Source organism: Haliotis asinina, chromosome 3 (genome assembly GCF_037392515.1).
Source record: "Haliotis asinina isolate JCU_RB_2024 chromosome 3, JCU_Hal_asi_v2, whole genome shotgun sequence".
Classification (NCBI taxonomy): domain Eukaryota; kingdom Metazoa; phylum Mollusca; class Gastropoda; order Lepetellida; family Haliotidae; genus Haliotis; species Haliotis asinina.
This window is the reverse complement of record NC_090282.1, coordinates 79,363,320-79,388,219: the sequence shown is the minus strand read 5'-3', so window position 1 is coordinate 79,388,219 and position 24,900 is coordinate 79,363,320. Positions and strand designations below refer to the sequence as shown.

General features: G+C 37.7%; 2 protein-coding genes across 3 annotated transcripts in view; one reads left to right on the top strand and one right to left on the bottom strand.

Moving 5' to 3' along the window:
* The window catches only part of LOC137277122 (coiled-coil domain-containing protein 73-like), a 143,522-nt gene that overhangs the window by 10,787 nt on the left and 107,835 nt on the right, over positions 1-24,900 (bottom strand). The gene's annotated exons all lie outside the window — the stretch shown is intronic.
* Positions 1,430-18,660, top strand: LOC137277121 (uncharacterized). Of its 2 annotated transcripts, none has more exons than XM_067808788.1 (4): positions 1,430-1,630; positions 14,334-15,242; positions 15,747-16,070; positions 16,954-18,609. In XM_067808788.1, the coding sequence occupies exons 2-4, from the start codon at positions 14,388-14,390 to the stop codon at positions 17,794-17,796; spliced, it is 2,022 nt and encodes a 673-aa protein (XP_067664889.1). In that variant the 5' UTR covers positions 1,430-1,630; positions 14,334-14,387; the 3' UTR covers positions 17,797-18,609. The 2 variants fall into 2 exon arrangements, with proteins under 2 accessions (XP_067664889.1, XP_067664890.1); XM_067808789.1 differs by lacking the exon at positions 1,430-1,630 and adding an exon at positions 6,198-6,432 and having other exon boundaries at positions 16,954-18,660.

Genomic DNA, 24,900 nt, shown 5'->3' with positions numbered 1-24,900 from the left:
ATGTGCCTAGTATACATATTAGGTAATAGTTTTGTCTTAAAGTTTACATACATGTTAGATAATAGTTTTGTCTTAAAGTTTACATACATGTTAGATAAGAGTTTTGTCTTAAAGTTTACATACATGTTAGATAACAGTTTGGATAATAGTTGGTCTTAAAGTTTTCATACATGATAGGTAATAATTTGGTCTTAAAGTTTTCATACATGTTAAATAATAGTTTTGTCTTAAAGTTTTCATACATGTTAAATAATAGTTTTGTCTTAAAGTTTACATACATGTTAGATAATAGTTTTGTCTTAAAGTTTACATATATGTTAGGTAATAGTTTGGTCTTAAAGTTTACATACATGTTAGGTAATAGTTTTCCCATTTACTGCCTACATTAATGATTGATCCTAGCAGCTATAGCATCAGAGATATGTTCCCTATAACTATCAAGCACTAAGTCATGATTCCATGGAAATGGCAAACATGTAATTCTGACAATCTTCACAATGGCATAAGGCACATTTGTGGATTATGGGGATAAACTTGTGTGTGCAGTTTGGTGAACCTAGCATGTATAGTTTCATTGATATGCTCCATACAAGATAACAAACACATTTTGCACATAAGGCATGTTTCCATGGAAACAGCAAAAAATAGAAATCTGAGGGCATCTTTGTGTAAAGATTAACATGTGTGAGAAGTTTGGTGAACTTGGTATGTAAACCTTATGAGATATGCTCGGGGACAAAGTTTTGGGACAGATGAAAGACAAAAGGGCATAAGGAAGGATGGACGAATGGCAGGTAGTATAAAACAGACGGAGGACAGAGGACAGAATGAACACTATATAGTCCTGTTACTTCCTTAGAGGGGGCATAGTCATAAAGGCTTTGGCAAATAAAATTTGAAACAATACCTATTGATGAAATATCAGAAAGAAAATATTTTTCATACACATATTCAGGAAACAGCATGTATATGAACAAGAAAAGCAGGAAGTTAAAATTATATACTTCCTGACTACAACAACCTTCCCAAAGAAAATAGTTGTTCTGTCTGAAATCAATGAACCCTTTAAATACTACTGGCTTATCAGCCAATAAGGTCTAATATCTGATTAGAACATGACACATTAGGCACCATTAGGCCACACACGAATCTTATGCCCAGAGGATATGACACAAAAACTATCACTTAACATCCGTTTTTATAACTCCTTATCTTTACCCAACTTCAAACAAATCATAACATCTTGTGTCCAAACAACCAAACACACCATATCAAAACACACAAATATTAAGTTACATCAATTCTGCTCATGCATAAAAGTTTTAATTGGCACATGATCAATAAAATAAGCGCATATACCCCTGATGAGAATTGAACCAGTGAAGCAAAACCGACAATCTTTTATATCTGGAATGTAAAAACAGTCAGCAATTGCCTGGCTGTGAGTAGGCTTATCACACTGACAGGGATATAGATCTGTCCCCACGTACTCTGACATGATCATGCAAGGTGGAAATGTGTGGCTCACAGTACTGTCGGGCCTGACGGTGAGTGTGCTGTGACACAAAATGGATATGGTTTCATGTAATCAGCTGCTACAACTCACAAGGATTCCATTGTGTGCTCACAGGTAATTGTTTTAAATGTTTTATTTTTAATCTTCTAAATTCGATGGACATTTATATATGAACATACATTTTTATACTGACTGAAGTTTCAAGATTCATACATTTTTTTGTCAAAACCGAAACTATATGTCTCCCTGAGTTTCATAATGATAGAAGCTGTACAGAGTGTCTATGACCTTGAAATATTCATGCACTTTTTCGTCCAACCTGAACCTGTATGATTATCTGAGTTTCATCATGATAGAATTTGTGCAACGACCTGTATGTATGAGAGTAGGTATTACACAGAATTAGAAGTTTCATTCATGTTACACATATTACATTCATTACAATAAATGACTGACAGCAAGGGCATCAGCACCTAGGCATTTCAGAAGGCAGGAGGAGAAGACATTGCAATTATTCTTGCACTGGGGTTAAACTTTGTGTGTTAGTATTGTACACTGTAAAACAACCAGATGTTTGTAGTCCATTTACGCTGTGTGTGGTAATGTCCGGCCTAGTTCAATATTCCTCAACAAAAAATCAATCGTTCAGTCAATACATTTGCAATCAAATGAAACATTTTGAGGGTCAGTAGATGTTTTTATGCATAAATGTTTTAAGTACCACAACATAACACATATTGGTGATCAGGTTCTTTTTGTAAAATCATGCGTGGTCTTTTTCTTCTAAAAAATGCTTCAAATCACCATATGAGATCTTCAGACACTAATACTATGTAAAATGCATATGATATAACATTTTTTAAAAATGTTCAACTGCACAGTTTTAAATGCTTAATAGGTGTGACCTATGGGAAAGAAAACTCCAAACTGTCAGCAGTGGATTTCAAAATAAATCACCTTGATTATCTTATGATGCACAATTCTGAATGACAACTTGTGCACTAATTTTAACATTTGCATGTATTGTCTCACTTCTTTGATGGGCATTTTAGAAGTTGAGTTGATGAAGAATGAAGACAAATTTTATAGATATACAACTTATATTCAGTGAAAGGCAACATTTCGACATAACAACATTTATAAGAATCTAAGTTGAAATATCAACTTTCATGGAATAAAAGAAGGTGTATATCCATTACATTTGGATTACAGAATGTATGCAATGGAGGTAATCTCATATTAGACACTCAGTGTTGACTAAACTGACAGAAACCTCTAGATAGCAAAGACAATTTTATCATTTGACTATGTTGATAAAAATGGTCTCTTGGGTTTAATGGGATAGGGTCATAGTATGTCTCACAGTCCAGGAACTGCAACATTATCCCTACTGTTTTGGATTCCAAACAAAGCTGGAGTAGTGGGCTAGCCTAGCGGGTAAAGCAGTCACTCGTCACATGTAAGACCTGGGTTTGATTCCACATGGGTACAGTGACTGAAGTCCATTTCCCTGCTGTGATATTGCTGGAAAACTACTAAAAATGGTGTAAAACTAAATTCACTCACTTACTCCAAGCAAAGTTGAAGGCCTAATTGAATCAACCAGATCTGAATCTCCCATCTCACTGGGGCTCCTTTTCAATTTCAATTTGATGATTTGTACTACCAAAACCATATATTAAGAGACTAAGCTTTAGTCTAGAGAGGTTGCTGCCTAACCTGACAAGAGGCTCAGCTATGCAGGAAACATCAATATACCACATTATGTCGTAGCTAATCTCATAACAAATCATTGCTATGTCATATATATTTATCCAATTCTGCTTGAATAATGCTGTTACTGTCACCGTAATCCCTCTTCCCCCCTACAGAGATGCTTTACAGCAACACTCATAAGATCCTTTTGATATACCTTATCATGGCCAATTACCCATTGTACTGGAGCCTGAACATGTATTAATAAAACAATAATTCACTGTTGGTCATGTGTCATGAAATGCTTCTTCCCTAATGCTGTATAACAAATATTTAGGTACCTTGATTAAGTGCAGTCAGTTATGGGTATTCTTAGACAGAAATATGCTGATTTGGAGCCAGATATGTCATGCATGTTGCCCTAACCATGAATAAGTAGACATACAAATGTAATCAATGTATTTGTCAGAGATCAATTAGTGGCAGTGTAAGGTAAGACAGAGATCCCTGGGTCTCCCTGATTGGTGATTTATCAGGTATTGATCCATATTGATCATGTACTGACTGTGATCACCTGGTGTGGTTCTAGATTAGTCAGCGTATCGGAGCATGGACAAGAGTATAGGAATAACTTCTAGTACTACAAACAATTTCAGCTCCTTAAATGGGAAGTTGTAAATTGGGGAGAGTTAACACCTAATTGATAGTGTTACCTGTGCTGGGTAAGAGCAAAATAAGGAAGTACTGGCACTGAAAGTAAAGAAACACTGGTGGACAGAGTGAAAAATTGAAATATCACTGAACCTGTTTTCAACCCTGAGAAGGTAAATATACAATTTTATAAAACAGCTCTTTATCAACAAAATAAGATTTACGATATGAGCAAAGAAAATCAGGACTGACATTGATACCAGAAACCATAATTATTATGTTCATTTGAAAACAGGAAAAAATAAAAATAGTTCTCATTTTCCCACAGCGTTGTTAGCTGATCTGGACGCAATGATCTGTGAGTGGAGATCACTATGATTATATGGTAGTATTATATTTAGTACCACCATTTCATAATACTTGAGGACAGACCAATTCTATGTCGTGTTTTACAGATTCTTGTTCTCAGAAAACCTATAGACAGGAGGGGAAAAAATAAAATCACCAGTCAAAGTAGTATTCCATTTAAATAATAAACATATTGTACATGGGGCAATAAACAATCTACAAATCAATTTCTTTTAAGTTTTCATTTTTTGACAATAGAAACATTAAGTTAATATTTTTTGAGCAGGGAAAATTTAGTTTTTCGTTTCCTTGAAAACATACGACCAGCAGATCTGTAAAAGAAATAAAACTGGTCTTGCCTAAACAGTCATAGATCACGTATGTGACTGCTGCATACCGGTGCTTATATATACATGCTTAGTGTGCCATGGTGAGGGCAATCCCCTGCTAAACAGGAGTACCACTTCATACACTTGGCCTAATGTACTACGTGATTGACACATTCATGTGTAGTTACTATAGTTGGTGCAGTACAAGGCACACACCTACTGGCTTAACATGTTTCATATATGAATGCTCTATCTATATGATTAAACACAACTCTAAACCCACTGTGATAAAATGTCACTGTATTTCAATGTTTTACTTTGAACTTGTTGATGAATATTTATTAATTCATAAAATTTTTAAAAACGTCTTGCATTTACAAAATTTTATATGAATAAAAAAGTTCCATTTTGAGTTAGGATTGAGGCCATGGGTGTTTCATCTGTTATGCCAACAAACTGAGACCTCGTATGTTGTACAGCCAAATGGGACTTTCAGATAAGAAAACTGGCCTGCCTCAGGTAGCTATGCTGAGGAGGCATCCTAATTTCTAAAATCTAATATCTGTAGTGTTCAGACTAACGGACATGCTTATAATGGGACTGTCTCGTGAACACTATAGTCATGAAGCTGGATCATTGCTGGCTCCGGGGGGAATTCATAAATGAACATAGCAAAATCTTGGTCTTCAGTCAACACTTTTGGTAATAATCTTAATTGATGCTGCGCTCTCCTTCCCTCACTCCCCTCAATCACTACTACTAGAGAAGTCCTATGTTGCTAATATTCAAACACAAAGATGTCATCTCTTTGATATATTCTGTATTTGGAGGTTCTGGTGAATCAGCACTGCAACTCGGGAAAACCCAATCACAGAGTTTAGATTCAAGACAAGGGAATGTAAGAGGACCTAGAAATGGCCCACATGGTGGTTGGAATATCTTGGGTTTATGGATCTGCTTTGTGTGCAGAGCATTTCATATTACACAGGCATAAGAGGTGAATGTGTGGCATAGCTGGGTCAATGGGGGGTGGATGGAGCACTTTGGTTTGCTGTGGCTACTTGGTGAGGAGAATAACTGATGTTGCTTGACTCATTTTTAGTTGCTGGAGTCATTTGGTGGGAGAATATCTAGCACAGGTTGGGATGGAGCATTTTAGTTGCTGGAGTCATTTGGTGGGAGAATATCTAGCACAGGGTGGGATGGAGTATTTTAGTTGCTGGAGTCATTTGGTGGGGAGAATATCTAGCACAGGTTGAGATGGAGCATTTTGAGTTGTTGGAGTCATTTGGTGGGGAGAATATCTAGCACAGGGTGGGATGGAGCATTTTGAGTTGTTGGAGTCATTTGGTGGGGAGAATATCTAGCACAGGGTGGGATGGAGCATTTTGAGTTGTTGGAGTCACTTGGTATTCTTTAACTGAAAGTAGTTAACATAACATAACATAACATAACATAATATTCTACAGGCAAATGACAAGTCAAGTGAAATCTGTTTGCACTCCATGACTCCCAATCCAGTGTATAGGGTGTATTGCCCACAGTGTAAGGTGTAGCACCCTATGACAGGTGCTTCAACAACGTCCTGACAACTATCACAGATAATGATCGTGAGTGAAAGCCCAGAGTCAACAATGATGTAAGTAGAATCCTGGAGTAGTGTGACAGTGGAGTGGTTGTCCTGCACACATGACCGACTGTAGATGAGCTGATATACCCGTCATCAAGACTGCACTTGTGAAAGTCCTAGGTAGTGAGAGAGTACTGTCTCTGAAGAAGGACACATTTCTGGGCATCGGAAAGCTGTTCATGGTTCATGTCCAGTAACAATGTGTTTCCTGTTCCAGTAGGAATGTGTGTGCCATAGAAACCACTCAGCATGTCCTCCTTCAGGTGAGTTGTCATAGAGCAGGAAGGTACCGACTATTAACTACTGCACATATGCACAACAGGAAAGACAGACCCAGTACTATCAGAGAAGTCAGTGAGCTGCTTCAGTGTTACTGTATTGTCTGTTTCTACTACACCACTGTTGAGGTTAATGGGGTGCTCATGTAATAACTCTGGTGTGAATCACATCTGGGTCTTGGGAAGGATGTAGCCAGACTTTAACCTGTGAGTTTACTAAGCTGGCCACACAAGAAATAACTATAGACAAGTTCTTTTCCTAGCTGGATGTTACTATACTACTCCAAACAAGTTAAGGACTACCTTTATCAGATTTAATATACCAGGTAGAAAAAAACAGGTTGTTCTTAACTATTTTCCTAAGTAGTATAAGATTCAAATAAATAGACAAGAAGTTGTAATCCATAAAACTGTATGTTTTTGACTCGCCAACTTCTAGAATGCCCAGTGAACAAGTATAAGATTCCTTTTGTTTACTATTCATGATAATCATGTGTATTTGACTTACACAGAAATGTATTACCCTTTGATCGTTCCTTTATAAAGTGACTGAGATTTGTGACATTCTTCTAAATGTGATACCCTCATATTTAGGAACATTTATTCCCTCAGCAATCTGTAAGTGTGTTGAGACCCAGACTGAGTCACAACCTAACATTTACCTGCAAATACATGTATGTCATTTGAGTTCAACTGCAATCCAATCTCATCACTGGTTAAACCTCCCGCCTGATACAGCCACACAGCTATATCAATTGACACAACAGACTCAACTAAAATTATCTGTTACTTATTTCAGCCTCATTTCTAAGCTACCCATGTGAAAAAAGTCATCCAATTAGAGTGGCATCTGTTATAGCTTGTTTCCAAGTATCTCTTATAGGAAGAAAGGCATCCAATTAGAGCGGCATCTGTTATAGCTTGTTTCCAAGTATCTATTATAGGAAGAGAGGCATTCAGTTAGAGCGGCATCTGTTATAGCTTGTTTCCAAGTATCTCTTATAGGAGGAAAGGCATCCAATTAGAGCGGCATCTGTTATAGCTTGTTTTCAGGTATCTCTTATAGGAAGAAAGGCATCCAATTAGAGCAGCATCTGTTATAGCTTGTTTCCAAGTATCTCTTATAGGAAAAAAGTCATCAAATTAGAGTGGCATCTGTTATAGCTTGTTTCCAAGTATCTCTTATAGGAAGAAAGGCATCCAATTAGAGTGGCATCTATTATACTTTGGTTCCAAGTATCTCTTATAGGAAGAGAGGCATCCAATTAGAGTGGCATCTGTTATAGCTTGTTTCCAAGTATCTCTTATAGGAGGAAAGGCATCCAATTAGAGCGGCATCTGTTATAGCTTGTTTCCAAGTATCTCTTATAGGAAGAAAGGCATCCAATTAGAGCGGCATCTGTTATAGACTGTTTCCAAGTATCTCTTATAGGAAGAGAGGCATCCAATTAGAGTGGCATCTGTTATAGCTTGTTTCCAAGTATTTCTTATAGGAAGAAAGGCATCCAATTAAAGCGGCATCTGTTATAGCTTGTTTCCAAGTATCTCTTATAGGAAAAAAGTCATCAAATTAGAGCGGCATCTATTATAGCTTGTTTCCAAGTATCTCTTATAGGAAGAAAGGCATCCAATTTGAGCGGCATCTATTATAGCTTGTTTCCAAGTATCTCTTATAGGAAGAAAGGCATCCAGTTAGAGGGACATTTGTTATAGCTTGTTTCCAAGTATCTCTTATAGGAAAAAAGTCATCCAATTAGAGTGACATCTATTATAGTTTGGTTCCAAGTATCTCTTATAGGAAGATTTAACACATGCTCACAAATGAGATCTGCTGACAATAATTCTGTTATCAGTAGATTAAACACTGTTGGACAAATACATTCTGTAACTTGTTTTCGTTCTTGGTTAATATGTAATAAAGTGTCACAGTTAACATGGTATTCATATGACTATCTCCAGTACCACTGGTATAAGACTCCATACAAAAGTTCATATAAGTTTCAGATATAAGCCACAGACAACATTTCAGAAGGTTCCATACTTTGAACATGTACTTGTGTTATTGTGTTATTGACCAGAACATCCAATGTCAACTGGTAAATCCCACTGAAAAGCTTCATTGACAATGTACAACGACATGAATGTATTGGTGAGAGGTCATGTGTAAATGACACGACATACTCAAGTCAATAAAGACTATTTTATTTATGAGATTCTCTTGTACCTCAAATAAACCTAGGTCTACAGTATAGTCCTACTCCTGCCCTGTTGAGGAGCTGACTATGATAGTCCACTGACTCCCAGTTGTTTTGACCATGAGGTAACAGCTCCTGAAACCAATTCCATGTTTACCTTTTGATTTCATCTGTCTTCCATTATGTGAGCTCATATGCACTCAAGTGTTACTCAAAGTTTAACATTATAAATTGAACCAAATTAATTTACATACAGGATTAAATGCTATGTAAGCCCTTTGAATATTTCTGACATTTTCTATTGTAAAAATAAATATGAAATAGTGATGACACCAGGTGTTCACAACAAGGTGAAAACTGGAAGAAGTGTTCCACAGAAGCATGGAAACTGAATCCTTAAATTCTGGAACCATTATCAAGAATGATAAAAGTTACAGAATGACAGAAAGTCCAAGCTTACTCTGAGATACCCATGCAATTACCCACTGACCCTAGGACTTCTAAGTAAGAAATACAGGTAATACTTCATAAAATATGACTGATCAGGACAAACTTTATGGAAGAACAACATCTTTATCCAGATTATGCGACATTTTGACACAAAGCCTTGCATCATTGTCAAGCAAGTATGACAACTTGACAATGATACAAGAATCTGCATTGAAACACTGAATCATCCAAATTAAGTTGTTCATCCACTATGTTTGTCCTTATGTCATTCACCAGCTTCTGAATATGCCACTCAAAATATGATGATTTAATCTAAAATTCAACTGACTCTTGCACGTATCTACATGACTTGTGAGACAGAATGTAGGGTAGAGAGCATGTAAGATTACAGCCAGTGTTATGTCTGTGGGGAGCCTTTCGACCGAACCATAGCTTAAATAAAGCACAAGTCCACATGCACTGTCACACCCCATCCCACAGCTGCCAGGTGGGAACATAAATGTATTTTACACAGCTTAACAGAACAACAAAGAGGAACTAAAATATTAAACACATATTAATTTGATAGTAAGGCCTCAAATTGTGCAGAATAATATATTTCATCTGTCTAATGTATTTTACATCAGATATTTGATTTTTACCTTGCTGTGTTCTTTAATGTCCTTGTTATGAAAGGCTAGTTTGTTACTGTCATTCTGTGGCAGTAAAATCATTAATGTGATGTTAGATATGGACTCAGCCAGTCAGTCTAATTTCACCACCCTTGACCACTGACAGTTTTTGACTTTGGAAGATAATATGAAAATAGAGAGAAAAAGGTGCAATTGCCTATGCGTAAATAGATGAACCAACAATGAATGTAATTGTTTTCAATTCCTTCAGAAATGTGAAGGTCCTGCGGTAGAATACGCCTTCAGCAACCCATGCTTACCATAAAAGGTGACTATGCTTGTCGTAAGAGGCGACTAACGGGATCAGGTGGTCAGGGTCGCTGACTTGGTTGACACGTCATTGGTTCCCATTTGTACAGATTGACGTTCATGCTGTTGATCACTGGATTGTCTGGTCCAGACTCAATTATTTACAGACCTCTGCCATACAGCTGGAATACTGCCGAATGCAGCGTAAAACTAATCTCATGGTTCATGGCTGGGAAGACTAAAATTGTGACGCTTCTCGGTTCAATGAGCTTAGTCTTTGTGGTACTTCCAATGCAATGTTATGGCTGAATGAACATGGTGTGCCTCACTCTGAGGCTCTGACATATTACACAGAAAACAGGATTAACATGGCCCATATAACAATATAAATAAAGTTATTAACACATTTTCTCCTCTATTCTTCATTATACATTTTACTGAATTTGACATTAAATTGTCATTATCTGTGGTAAATCACATTTCTGTCTGTCTGTCTTCGAGTTTAAAACAATTTGAGAAGTTCAGACACAGTGCCACCTTGATGATCTTGTGGTGGTCTCAGGAAATCCACCCCAAACTTTACGGTTTATGGCAAATTTGGTAGAGTCCCAATAAATATAAGAATCCAAGGCAACATGTCCTTTTGGCATAAACTCGCAGCTACTGAGACGATCAAACTATCTCATGTTTTATACCAGCATATTAGTCATGACTATGAACAACATCCAACGACATGCCCTTGGTTACACTATATAAAACAATTATTTGACAAAATCTGTTTATCTGAAATATATATAAATCCCTCGGCCTCTTTCCATTTAGTTGATGAGGAATTCAAGTATCTTTTTTATTTGACTTAATTCCAACAGAAAATCATTCATCGCCTAAAAATATTACAATTGAGCCATTTTATCAATGCATAACAAGTGGAAGTCGTGGTGACTGAGTGGGCTAGGCGGCCAACTTTGTGTGCTGGCGATTAGGTGTCTGACTCTGATGGTGAAAGTTTGAATCCCAGATGGGACTCAACCAAAAAAGTTCTAGGATTTGTATTTTACTAAAAAAGTGAAATCCCAAATATGACATATGTAACATTTAACAAGATCATGTGACTCGTCAGTTTTAAGCTTAGCTAATGTTTCCCTCAGTTTACCTCTCAGTTGCAAAAATTGATATGTAAATAACTCATCATCATGGCACATGTTTATATTTATCTATATTTGTTAATTTTGTATATTCTTTGCTCTTGTACCATCGATGGTGATTTTTAATAAGGAAGTCAAAGAATAAAGTTCAAAAGAAGTGAAGATTATAACTATGTCTTGAAAACAATTCTCTCTACTCCTGACATGGATTATGACTCCCGGTACTTTATCGTTAGCTTTGGCGGTACTTCCCTAATTAGCCCTCCCGGGAAAAGTGAACAATACATTTTAGCCTTCCCGGGACACCTGAAAAATAAATTTTAGCCTTCCCGGCATGACTTCAATCTCACTCACTCAGTTCCTTCATGTTGTGATAATTATGCATATGGTAATTTCCTATTAACTTATAAGCAGTTTCGTCAGAAACAGGATCATTACTGAAATGATGTAAATTATCAGAAAAATAGTATTTTTCTTGTTTAACAAGAACAATGCAACAATAATGTCTTATGGTTGTTAATGAATGCTATAAATAATAAGAACATAGCTTTTATTTGGATATAAAAAAAATATTTACATGATTTCAAAACAATAGTCATGATGCTATGCAAATGCTTAAATAGTTATTTCAATACAACCAATATATATCCTGATCTGTACCATTAAATACGCTGCAGTGATTACTTCTAACATGCTCCAAAGTGGATGCAAATGCTCACAAGGGTCATTTATCTCATGATTTTTTCCAAATATTGTGTTTTATACAACATTCTCATGTTCTATCATGTTTGTAAGTGCCAGTAAGACATCTGGATGACATACAGAGTCCTAGAAGGAGGCCTGATCTGATACCATAATACCAAGACAGTGTCGACCCGTGAAGGTCCCGGGGTAGAATAGGCCTTCAGCAACCCATGCTTGCCATAAAAGGTGACTATGCTTGTCGTAAGAGGCGACTAACGGGATCAGGTGGTCAGACTAGCTGACTTGGTTGACACATGTCATCGGTTCCCCATTGCGCAGATCGATGCTCATGTCGTTGATCACTGGATTGTCTGGTCCAGACTCGATTATTTACAGACCGTCGCCATATAGCTGGAATATTGCTAAGTGCGACGTAAAACTAAACTCACTCACTCACTCACTCACCCCAAGACAGTGTCATATTGCTTGTGTGTGCAGAGCGTGGGTCAAGCTAAGGAGAGTGCCTGTAAGACTCATTAGACCAGTCAATCATGATCACAATGACTGGCTCCTATGGGATTACAGTTAAGAATATATCATTAACACAGAATTAGGACTGGTGAGTGCTGGAGGTGCTTTGGGTAAATGGGCTGGGTATTTGTAATGAACTGTCCATTGAGCATTAGTTTCTGATCCCTTCCATTACACCTTTCCCTTTGTTTAACCGATGATGATAGTTACGTTGTTGTGTTCCACAGTTATGAAGAGCTGACCCCCAAAACATAATTCGGTCAACACAATGACTTCTGTAAAGAAACAATATAAGGCCATCAGTTGACTTGGAACTCCTTAATCAAAAGACTGGGTCATTCACTTCACCGACCGACTAAGTTTGGTTTTACTCTGCTTTCAGAGTACTCCATTCCAGCAACATCATGGCAGGGGACACCAGAAATGGGCTTTACACATTGTACCCATGTTGGTATTGGAACCCGAGTCATTGTCACTTTAACCACTAGCCTATCCCACCGGTTCTTGATAAGAAAGATGAACCTGATAGGTGTGGGTGTTATGTAAATGTTGTATATATCATTACACCCATTTAGATGTGATCAGATGGAAGCATCCCATGTTGGGAGACAAAACTGGACCAAAGAAACCAGTGGTTGATAAAATGAGCAATGACACAACATAATCAGTGAGTGTGAAAAGTGTAATCATCTGATCCAGTTTTAGGCAACAATACTGAAAATCAAACACAAGTTACTTCTAACTCACTAAAAGTTAAAACAAGGCTATTAATCACTTGAGTTGTTTCTAAACAGGATGTGGTATCCTCCAAACCTCTCACATCTGAATGTCTCCCATCTTTATTGCACAACAAAGAAGAAGGACTGCTTTTGTCTCTTTGTTACACACAAACAATCACCTAGTAACTTCTTCGTATGAGATCAATGTCTTAGTTCTTGAGGACCTGAAAAAGGCAACATTGACCAAAGGCTTGTCCTCAGTCTGTTTTCCTTTGAAGGATCCAATAAAACATGTACTGACCTCATGTACAGTCTATAATTGTACACAAGCATTGAGGAAAGCATCTCATATCTGCTTTGTAAGGTGAAAGCCAAATTTTACTGAGTCGTGATTAACACCGAGCTGGTCAGAATGTGAGGGTCACAGTTGATCAGTCCGACTATTGTCACAGTCAGGAACATGTTCGCACTGCTTGTGGTGAGTAACTGCTGGTACTGTAACCTTATACCACTTGGAAACATTGTTACCAATCCATAACTACTTATTGCCAGCCGAGGAACTTATGAAGAGGTCTTTAGATATAGATGCTAGACATGAAAGATTCAATCATAAACTCATAAAGGCAGTTCATGGTATGTAAGTATATTACAGGGATCATCTCAAACCTTCCATTCAGTCAGCAATATTACTAGATCAAGTGGGCTGTACCATGGAATCAGGTATATATATCTTCATAATACTTCAGGTAGTGTTTCCCAGCACACTGACAGGACACCTTCACCTTTAACACATTGAGTTCACACAACATTAACACCAGAGACTAACCAGTTGTGATTACAAACTAACATCTTTTCTCATCTAACTATGGACAAGAACTATGGTTAAACATGCAAATTCTCAGAGAGAGAGAGAAATGAGCAAATTGTGACCAACAAAACTACAAGATACTGTGACACAATAAAACAGGTATTGATAAGTGTTTCCCCTTGGGTCTGTACAGTGTGTACAGTGTCATAGCTGGTTTGTGTCACATTAAACTACCTGCATTCATATCTGAACTCAAGTCACGGCTCTCAGTATACAAGAATTCATACAGAGAGATTGCTCTAACCTTAATGTGCTACTTGGAACAGGAAAGCAAAACTCCACTCTGCACTGAAAACTAACAGTTATCTTTATGTGCACCTATTTGACATACATATGCATGGCTGAAAATTACTTTGTAATTAAATTTGTTATAGCATGAAGAACCTCCACTGAAGGGGTCATCTTCAGCTTCTGACTCTTGAACCAGGATGATGTCAATGGGAGAATCAGTGCGGCTGTCCAAGTCACTTGAAAATCTGGCCTCAGATGATAGGATGCTGTCTCTTGCAGACAAGAACACCTTCTCCAAATCAGTGGATAATCTGGAGGATGACTTCAGTGTTCAGTCAATAGACAAGGCCTCTGTTGATCTAAATAATTTCTTTGATGACAATGAAGAGGGCACAGATGAGGAATCCAAATCAGAGACCTTTGACAAAAATGATCTAGTTTATGATGAGAATGACATGTCAAATGGTTTAGATAATTCTGAGTCATCTTTGTCTCGTATGACAAGGACTGTAGAATTAGCTGACCAATCAGACTGTGTATCAGTTGAACTGGAACGAAGGAAAAACTTGGAAACATCTTTCTATGAATCAAATTCCAAATCATCATCTTCAAAACACAACAATGTTATGAAAAACATGTTGGTTATCCATGGAAAAGAAAAGTCAGTGTTTGACAAGAACTGGGAAGATGTCAAAATTGACAAGGATATTCAAGTTTCAGTAAATGAATTCATTAAAGAATTTTTCGATCACTATTTAAATGCAGCTAACAATGATGAGAAGATTCTGCTCATCAAAGCTTTACATGAGCATGCTCTCAAGGCAGACATTTCAAAGTGGCTGTGTGCCAAGCTACAGATAGAACGAGATGGATGGTCACTGAAACTGAGGATGGCCCTGAAGGAGGTTGAGGAGAACAGGAAGACAGCGCTGAAGGCAGCTGCAACGCTCCAGGACTGCAGCAGCCAGCTCCGCCTACTGCTGGAGTGTTTCAGCATCAGTGACTCAATGCTGGACTCAATACCAAACAGCAGCAGCAGGGAGGAAATTCAGGTAGGTTAATGTCATATAGACAGTCTAAAATAATTTTCACACTCTTGTGAGATTTCAGTTTTGATACTTTCACCGTTTTCACGCATGAAAGTATTACAGGTAAGTCTACATATCAAAACATCACCATTGTACAATAAAGAAGTTGGTCATCCATAAAGACCTATCATTTCTATTGTTTACAACTTCTAGTATGCCTCTCAAACAGCACACTCTTGCAAAATAGAAATTTATTTGACCAAAAATGTGATCAAAAATAGAATTTTACCTCAAGTGAAAAGGCATTTTAAGTTTCAGATCATTGATATGAAATATCTATTCAGATAATGCATTTTTATATTTTTTCCTAACCTGCCTCTTTCATCACACACATAAAATATGAAGCACAAACAAATGAACTCATCTGGCCTCATGGCAAAATAAGCCAGAAAAAACATAATATCAAAGGACCATCTAAAACTGTTTATTTTGAATAATAACATTCTTTTGACAACATTGTTTTATTAGAGATCCCTGGAACTGCTGGTGGAGATCTGTAATGCCTTGATGGAGGATCGTTTCCAGTGCATGCAGCTCTTGGACATGGAGGAGGGCCAGGAAGGTGGAGCGATGCTCGCTGTGAGGCTACGACAGCAACTACTAGCACAGCAACAGTCATGCAGACATCAGGTGCAGGAGGCAATGGAGAACACCAAGCAGGCAGAATCAGAGAACCTGAAGCTGCTGAAGGAGGTGGTGAGGATGAAGAAAGTGCTTGGACAGAAGCAGGAAGATGTAGAATGGCTGCGACAACAGATGATAGACATCAATGAAATGGCTACAGCTAGAAAGGTTAGCATGCCAACAGTAGAGAAAGAGCCACTGCTTTTCTTAGCATGATCCAACTGCAATGATGACAACTGAAAATATCGATAGTGGAAAAACAGTATCAAAGTAAATTTCTTTCCAGAGGACCATTGCAGGTTACTTGCATGAAACTGGAAAGCAACAAGCGTCTTTACACAATTATTTATTGTTTTATCACTATTACTTACATATTTATAGATTTAAATGACACAAAAGATGAGGTAAATTCAGGGTAAATTTTATTTCTGTTTACTGAAATTATCAGCTCAATGAAACAGTTATTAGACTATACTCACACATGTATACAGATACATAATGTTTTAGGGTCTGCTGTTTTCATCAACATGGGACAGAAAATAGTTTACACAGTACCAGATAGAATTAGTCTTTGTGTCATGGTGACCAATCCTGTCATGAAATTTACTAAGTCAATAACACAGTTTTTATGGAAATCAATTTTTTCTGTGACTTCACTACCTATACTGGTCTGGTTAGAATATTGGCCTTCAGTATCCTATGCCTGTAGTAAGAGGCAAGTAAAAGGATCGGGTGGTCAGTCTCGCTGATCGGTTCCCAATTGTGCAGATGAATGCTCACGGTGTTGATCACTGGACTGTCCAGACAGATTATTTACATAATGTGGCATAAAACTCACTCGGTGACTTAACTAGCACATACTGGCCAAGCAGCAGTATGCTACATATTTGACAGGTAATTGTTTATGCTACATAACTGTACTTGTAAACTATATATTACTTTTGATGCATTCTTTACAGTCTTTATATCAAGCATGAAAGATCATTAATATTAGTGTTGAAGATTTATTACCAAAGAGAATGAATAAACAGAATCATATGTCTGAATTCAGGTAAAGATGGTTGACAAATCAACATTGACAGAAAAAACTGCGGACCAAACAAGACCAAGTAAATCTCAGAGACCATCAACTGAAAGTGTCATTTCTTTACAAACAACATCCTCTACCAAAACAAGCCAGAGACCAGCAACTGAAACCCAGACATCAAAACAGGGCACTGAGGCCTCTACAATACACATATCTCAGGAGAAACTCCATGCTCTTAAACAGAGAGCCAAGAAGCTGGAGGATTCACTCCATGATGCCATAGTAAGTATGGACAAACTACGCAAATCCACAGGGCCTGTGACTAATAGTCATAACCTCAGCCTAGCACACGACAGTGACCTGACCCCTCTCATACTGAACGCAGACAAACAGGCACCTCCAAGCAGACATACTGGCAGTAAAAAGAACTGGCAAAAAGCTTCCTTTGAAGTGAAAGGAGCTCCAAATGTTATGACAACAAAAACTCTTAATCTTCATGCACCTATACCAAAACTGAATCTTAAGCACTTGAATAAAAACAATGACAAACGTAGCATTTCTGAGAGAGGACCTCCCAAGGAAACCTACAGGCAACTGGAAGTGAAAAAGACTGCAGAACTGTCTGCTACGCTGTCTCAGCTCAAAGCTTTCAAACCTCAGGTAGGCAAGGTATCCAAATGCCTCAGGTGTCAGAAACTATTTCGGTCAATCGACAATCACAAGATGGCCTGTCTCTATCATGCTAAGAGTAAAGAACGAGTAGAGAAGTATACTGATGGAGGTCAGCTGATCCGAGTTCTGTATTTGTGGACTTGTTGTAAACAAGAGGGAGACTCGGAAGGGTGCTGCTATGGACAACATGTATGACATCAGACGCATACTGTTCTCATTGTGTGGGAGATACTCAGGGAACTCTGTGTGAGATTGAGGACAGTTTCATGCTGCCTTACCTTCAGTATTTCAGTTTCGGGATTTCAGTTGTGATATTATGAAATGCCAGCCAAGTGTAGAAGGAAAGTTCAATGCCACACACTGTCAAGGATATCGTACTGACAGTTCAGAGGATAATAATTTCAATTCCCACTGAAAATGTGAGTTGGGTTAAATGACTTGGTTGATTACATGTATGGATTGTCTGGTCCAGATCCAATAATGAAGAGATCATAGTCATGCAGCTGAAATATTCATGAATGCATCATTGAACAAGAAAAGTAAGTGACATAATACATGACTCAAAACTAAACCTCTGTCCACTAGATCCCAGCATATGACGCCTTGGTGCTTTACACCACTGGGCCAACCATTTAATGAACTGTCCTTCACTGATCTGTCCAACGACAACATTTGATACCCCACATGGGTTAATTTCACTGAAATGGTTACAACTACAGTTTATACATTCTGACAGTACTGTAGAAGAACTAGATGAATTACTGCTTCAGCTATGTGATGGAATACTGTTATTTTTGGAAATGGCATACCACCTTGTCTACGGTCCATGACTACAAGCCTTAGCCATGAAATGCTTTATTCCTTATTGTGACATTTTGAAATAAACAAACATCTCTTGTACAACTTTGTTAACTGTCAAAAACCCAGAAAGGTTTGACTGAACAGGCCTTTTGGGTTTTTCAAAAGAAACTCTTACTGTATTTTATACAATTCTATTTGATTTCCTAACTTCATAACATATATTATTACCTTGGCGTAATAAATTCAGCCTTACCCGAATCTAAACTATCTATCCAACAGAGGATTGACAAATAAAATACAACAGTAGAAAGCCTGAGGGGGGCCAAGAATATAACAGAGTGTCAAATGCCAGACCAATTCTATTTCTTATTTGTCCTCAGAAAACCTAAAGGTAGGAGGGAAAATAATAAGAAAAAAATCACCAGTCAAAAGTAGTATTTCTTCTAAATACTGAAAGCTTGATGAAGTGTATATAGGGTAAAAAGAAACAATCTAGAAACATTTTCTTGTAAGTGTACATTTATGGCCAATACAAACATTAGGATTTTATTTTTCTGAATGGGTAAAACTAATTTTTCTTTGTTTTGTTATTCTACAAAACATATGACAGGAGGATCCGTCAAACAAGAAATAAAATTGGTCTGGCCTAAGTATATATTCAAAATGAAAATAATCAATTTAAAAATTGAACAGTGATTTTACTTTATTTTCACTTCTGCCAAGTTCAGAGCATGTCATTCCATGAAATACAACACAATATAAAACAAAACTGTTCTGTGCCCACAAAGTGGTCCTTAAGTGCTAGATGCTGTTAAGTGTATGTACAATGGTACAAGAGTTACCATCATTGTAGCACTAAGATCGCTTTAGATAGGATATGTAAAGGATGTGATTCTCTTGTTTTAACTGGTCCAATGATCATAGCTGGTTTTGGTGCTGCTAATCTAAAGTAGTTAAACAGAAAATACAACAATGTTTAGACTTGTATCCATTATGGGGTTAAGAGTGCATCAAAGCGACACCCCTGCTGAGATATATTGCCTCATTATTGGACTACACACACACTTAAAGTTGAATTTCAGACCGACACATAAAAACAAATCCTCCTACTGTTGTTGGTAGTGTCAGTTCTTTTACCATCATAAATCCTATAGGATGACATTTGAATTCCTTTTAATGACAATACGATCATTGACATGTGGGACAGTTCATTCAGTCTTTATCTATCACATTACAGTTAGAAGACTGAAAGGGTTGTGTATGGTAGTACCTGCTGAAGACTTTATGAGTCAGTTGAGTGTTCCTCAAGTGGTTAAAGCTCCTGTGAAAATATCATATAACACAACCTATTTTTCAGTTGGAATGTTGGTGTTGACATTGTCAGTCCTTAAAAGTGACCTGAAGTGAGTTTATGTTGTATGCAGCCACCTGGACCAGCAAGAAAGATTCCACATCGTATGTGTATGATCCACACAGAGGCAGTTGTAAGGCCATGCAGTTCTCGGGATTCATGAGCTCAGAGTTCTGATGATATATTACATGCAGTGCTGTAGTGGTCAGTATGATCCACAGTGAGGCAGTTGTAAGGCCATGCAGTTCTCGGGATTCATGAGCTCAGAGTTCTGATGATGTTTTATATGCAGTGCTGTAGAGGTCAGTATGATACACAGTGAGGCAGTTGTAAGGCCATGCAGTTCTAAGGATTCATGAGCTCTGAGTTCTGATGATATATTACATGCAGTGCTGTAGTGGTCAGTATGATCCACAGTGAGGCAGTTGTAAGGCCATGCAGTTCTCGGGATTCATGAGCTCTGAGTTCTGATGATATATTACATGCAGTGCTGTAGTGGTCAGTATGATCCACAGTGAGGCAGTTGTAAGGCCATGCAGTTCTCGGGATTCATGAGCTCTGAGTTCTGATGATATATTACATGCAGTGCTGTAGTGGTCAGTATGATCCACAGTGAGGCAGTTGTAAGGCCATGCAGTTCTCAGGATTCATGAGCTCTGAGTTCTGATGATGTATTACATGCAGTGCTGTAGTGGTCAGTATGATCCACAGTGAGGCAGTTGTAAGGCCATGCAGTTCTCGGGATTCATGAGCTCAGAGTTCTGATGATATATTACATGCAGTGCTGTAGTGGTCAGTATGATCCACAGTGAGGCAGTTGTAAGGCCATGCAGTTCTCGGGATTCATGAGCTCAGAGTTCTGATGATATATTACATGCAGTGCTGTAGTGGTCAGTATGATCCACAGTGAGGCAGTTGTAAGGCCATGCAGTTCTCGGGATTCATGACCTCTGAGTTCTGATGATATATTACATGCAGTGCTGTAGTGGTCAGTATGATCCACAGTGAGGCAGTTGTAAGGCCATGCAGTTCTCGGGATTCATGAGCTCTGAGTTCTGATGATATATTACATGCAGTGCTGTAGTGGTCAGTATGATCCACAGTGAGGCAGTTGTAAGGCCATGCAGTTCTCGGGATTCATGAGCTCTGAGTTCTGATGATATATTACATGCAGTGCTGTAGTGGTCAGTATGATACACAGTGAGGCAGTTGTAAGGCCATGCAGTTCTCAGGATTCATGAGCTCTGAGTTCTGATGATGTTTTATATGCAGTGCTGTAGAGGTCAGTATGATACACAGTGAGGCCATTGCATGGCCATGCAGTCCTTGGGATTCAAGAGCTCTGAGTTCTGATGATGTATTACATGCAGTGGTGTACAGGTCAGTAAGCATCAGAACAACATGAAGGTTCTGTGAAGAAGGCCCACCAGGCCTGTTGGTCAAATAGTCTTTTAAAGTGTAGATGTCAGCTGAACATACATTAATATGACTGGATCCTCTTCAGCCACTGTCATTATACCCTAACATTTGTCTATTATAAGTCACATGCAACAAAAAAACAAACATGATTACAACACAATTATCAATTTTTCACAACATATAATATATACTGTTGATTGTGAAAAAACAAATAAACAAAATTATAAACATACAATCGTGAATCAAAAGTGCAATATTTTGAACTTGGGTTTACTTCACTCGAAACGAAGCGCCAAGGAGACCAAACCTGCTCAAGGGCATCTTCCCATGAGCCAGACCTCCCAAAAGACAGACCGCTTAAAACAACACTTTTTATGGTTGGTTGCATATGACTGAGAACATTCTTAACTTCTTTAACAACTCAGTTCTCTACTACTCAGTATTCAGTGGTAAACTAGGAGAGATGGTGGTGTGTTGTTACTACACTCTATAGTGACTCAGTATTCACTGGTAAACTAGGAGAGATGGTGGTGTGTTGTTACTACCCTCTATAGTGACTCAGTATTCACTGGTAAACTAGGAGAGATGGTGGTGTGTTGTTACTACACTCTATAGTGACTCAGTATTCACTGGTAAACTAGGAGAGGTGGTGGTGTGTTGTTACTACACTCTGTAGTGACTCAGGATTCAATTATAGAACGTATTCATTTGAAATTTTGTACATGCATATTGAAGGTAAAACCAACAACTCCAGATTTTATGGTTTAAAGTGAACTTGGAAGGTATCTACTTGACACTGGGATTAAAATCTGTCTTAGAGAGTACAGGTTTTAGTTACATATATATTACAATACGTTTGAGGAAAATCTTCATGCTGAAACTTATTTTTTGCAACTTCTTCTAGATTTATGTGTTTATACCACAAAACCTAAAACCTGTAACCACAGACTCCCTATCAAAACTGGTAGACGGCATTAAATTAATAAAGAAAATAGACTGTGTACATTATGGAAGAGTAAAATTGAGGATGAATTTCACTGTATGTTAGAATGCAGTGTCTTAAACGAATTCCAAAACAAATATCTCCCTGCATATTATTGACATCCCACTGTTGACAAACATATGTTACTTATGTTTATCACATAGAAACTTATGCTTGTAAAACTAAATTAGCGAAGTGCACAAGCCTTATTTCGAAAAAAGAGCAAGTTTTATCTCATGTATATGACTCACGAAAATAAACTTTGACTTGACTTGTGGGACAGCTCCTTATTTAAATAGAGGTGGACAGCATGGCTCAGCTGATTAGTGTACCATTTGAATCTATCTTATGGGAGGTCTGTCTTTTGGGAGTGAACCCCGGTCAGAGCCGGTGGGTGTGCACTCAAGTGTAACAAAGATTTCATTGGCTGGTTCATTTGCCGATATGCAGAAGGCTAATTAAAGAGATGATCTGTTTCACTGGCTTTTCAGAAGTATGGTGAGTAACAAGAAAGTAAAATTTTTTCATGGGTAACAACTCCTCTCATTGTATATGATGCAACATTTTGGTATGGATTCATGTACCATTGTCAAGCATCTGAGTAATTACATAATGTGTGTCAATGAAACAGACATTGAGTTTTGTCAGTGACAGCTTGTCACAATCAACATATATTTATATGTTTCCACAGACATGTATTAAAACATTTCAGTTTTAAAGCTTAGCAATTTTTAGCAATGAAATTAGTATTTCTAATGCTACACTTTCTTGAAAACTTGGTTTGCAAATCTGCATGTATGGGGTCAGTGTATATTTATAGCTGCAGACTCAAGATGATTGTAATCACATGAAACATCTCTTGTTCTCCAACTTCAACTGCAGCGATAAACCTTGCATGCATGATTTGTTGTTTGTAGGAGTTGCCTTCCCCGTTCAAACCGTGAGAACCTAATAAACTGTGCACGTGCTATCGATGCGGTGCAGCACAGCTGTGGAAATCACTTTTTCCCCCAGCACTGGGGGAAAAATAGTGAATCGTTTGAACTGCCATTTTGAAAGCTTTTATTCATCACTTTATTTTTCAACTTGAATTTGCATTTTTGATAATTTGTTTCTGTAAGTCCATACCGAAAGTTATCAGAATCTGCAAAGTTGTGTTTTGCGTTGCATGTGACCTTTAACATTATAATTGTTGCTCTTGAATTACACCCAGCAAAATTTATTTGGCATGTTACAACCCTAAATATACCGTTGAGCAATTATGAATATTCTGATACCACTTAAAATTGAATGCTATTGATCTTGTTCTCAAGCAAAGCAATTTTCAGTTTCAAACAATTGCTACATGTTTTGTTACAGATTTGATGTTGGATTTAGTTTTTGTGTCTGTCACTGGATCTGTATTAGATTGTGTTACATTCAGGTATGCCAAAATGGTTATTTGTATGAAAATATAGCAAGCAGATACACTGAACGTGCTGCATTTTGGCTGTACATGTATTTCAGAAACACCTTAAAACATTTCTTTGATCTGATAACACAACAAGGGGTAAATATGTAACAATAAATAAGTGTGAGAACACAACTTGACAGGCCAGGGGCCTCAGATATAAAATGCAACTTTCCATATGACAGCGATAAAAATATTTATAAATATCCTGACAACATCAAACCACTATAAGGTGAAAATGTAAAGTTAAATTGACTAAAATGTCATAAAAAGTATTAGAGTTCTGTCAATGTATGAAACAAGTGTACACATATCAGGTGTATTGAAGCTCCAGTAAAATCATTTCAGCTCTACCTTCAGATGGTCAAAACAAACATGACCATCTGGTCCAGCTCATAGACCCTGGAGAATAAACTGAAAAGGAAGGACTGACTGACTGACTGGACTGACTTGACCGAGTGATACACTGCTTTTAGCAATATTCCAGCAACATCACAACGGGGACACCAGAAATGGGTGTTACACACTGTCCCCATGTGGCGATTCAAACCCAGGTCTTCGGCATGACTTCAACCACTAGACTACCCTAACTGAAAAGGAGTTCAGCTCAAGTCTAGAATCACTGCATCAAGTCTGGACAGATTCAGTTTTGAAATTCAGAATTGTACCATGGCTTTGCGTGTCTTTGATGTTGCCCATGTTGTTACATGTAAGTTACCAAATGGATTTGCCATACTGATTTTTACTTGATAATGCTTGCTATGACCCTTTCGTGTGAGGTTCTGAAGTTTTGAAGTTGAGATACATTGTAGAACATAGAAACAAGGACAATGTTGACAAAATATATTCAGGAAAAAATGAACATCATTTAAAACATTTGTATTAAACATTTTGTGATTCGTACACATCGGCGGATGTCAAGTCTTTGATGTCTGGCACACATGTATCTTGTTGAGATGCTCACCACCCTTCACCCACTTCATGTTATTTCAAGTGGTCTTACTTTCAGCATCAGCTATACTTTCCAAAATATCGTCTTCTGACAATATCATTCACTTTGACTGGGTGGATCAACGGGATTAGTAAAATTATCAGACCTATTTTCTTCAGAAAATGGGTTGAACTGAAGATCAAATAATCCAACACCCAGATCAATTTGTTTGCTTGTCCTCGCTTTGTAAATGTTCAAAGACTGGGATAAAGTTAAGTCCTCAAACTTTAAAATTCAACTCAACAGCCTCAACAACTTGGGATAGTGTAGTATCATCAACTTCATCACTCAACTCATTCATGAAA

Bases quoted from the DNA above. Each gene is read 5' to 3' on its own strand.
- LOC137277121 (XM_067808789.1), top strand. From the start codon at position 14,388: ATGATGTCAATGGGAGAATCAGTGCGGCTGTCCAAGTCACTTGAAAAT. The intron at 15,243-15,746 runs GTAGGTTAATGT...TTGTTTTATTAG, and splicing joins GCAGCAGGGAGGAAATTCAG to AGATCCCTGGAACTGCTGGT. The intron at 16,071-16,953 runs GTTAGCATGCCA...GTCTGAATTCAG, and splicing joins AAATGGCTACAGCTAGAAAG to GTAAAGATGGTTGACAAATC.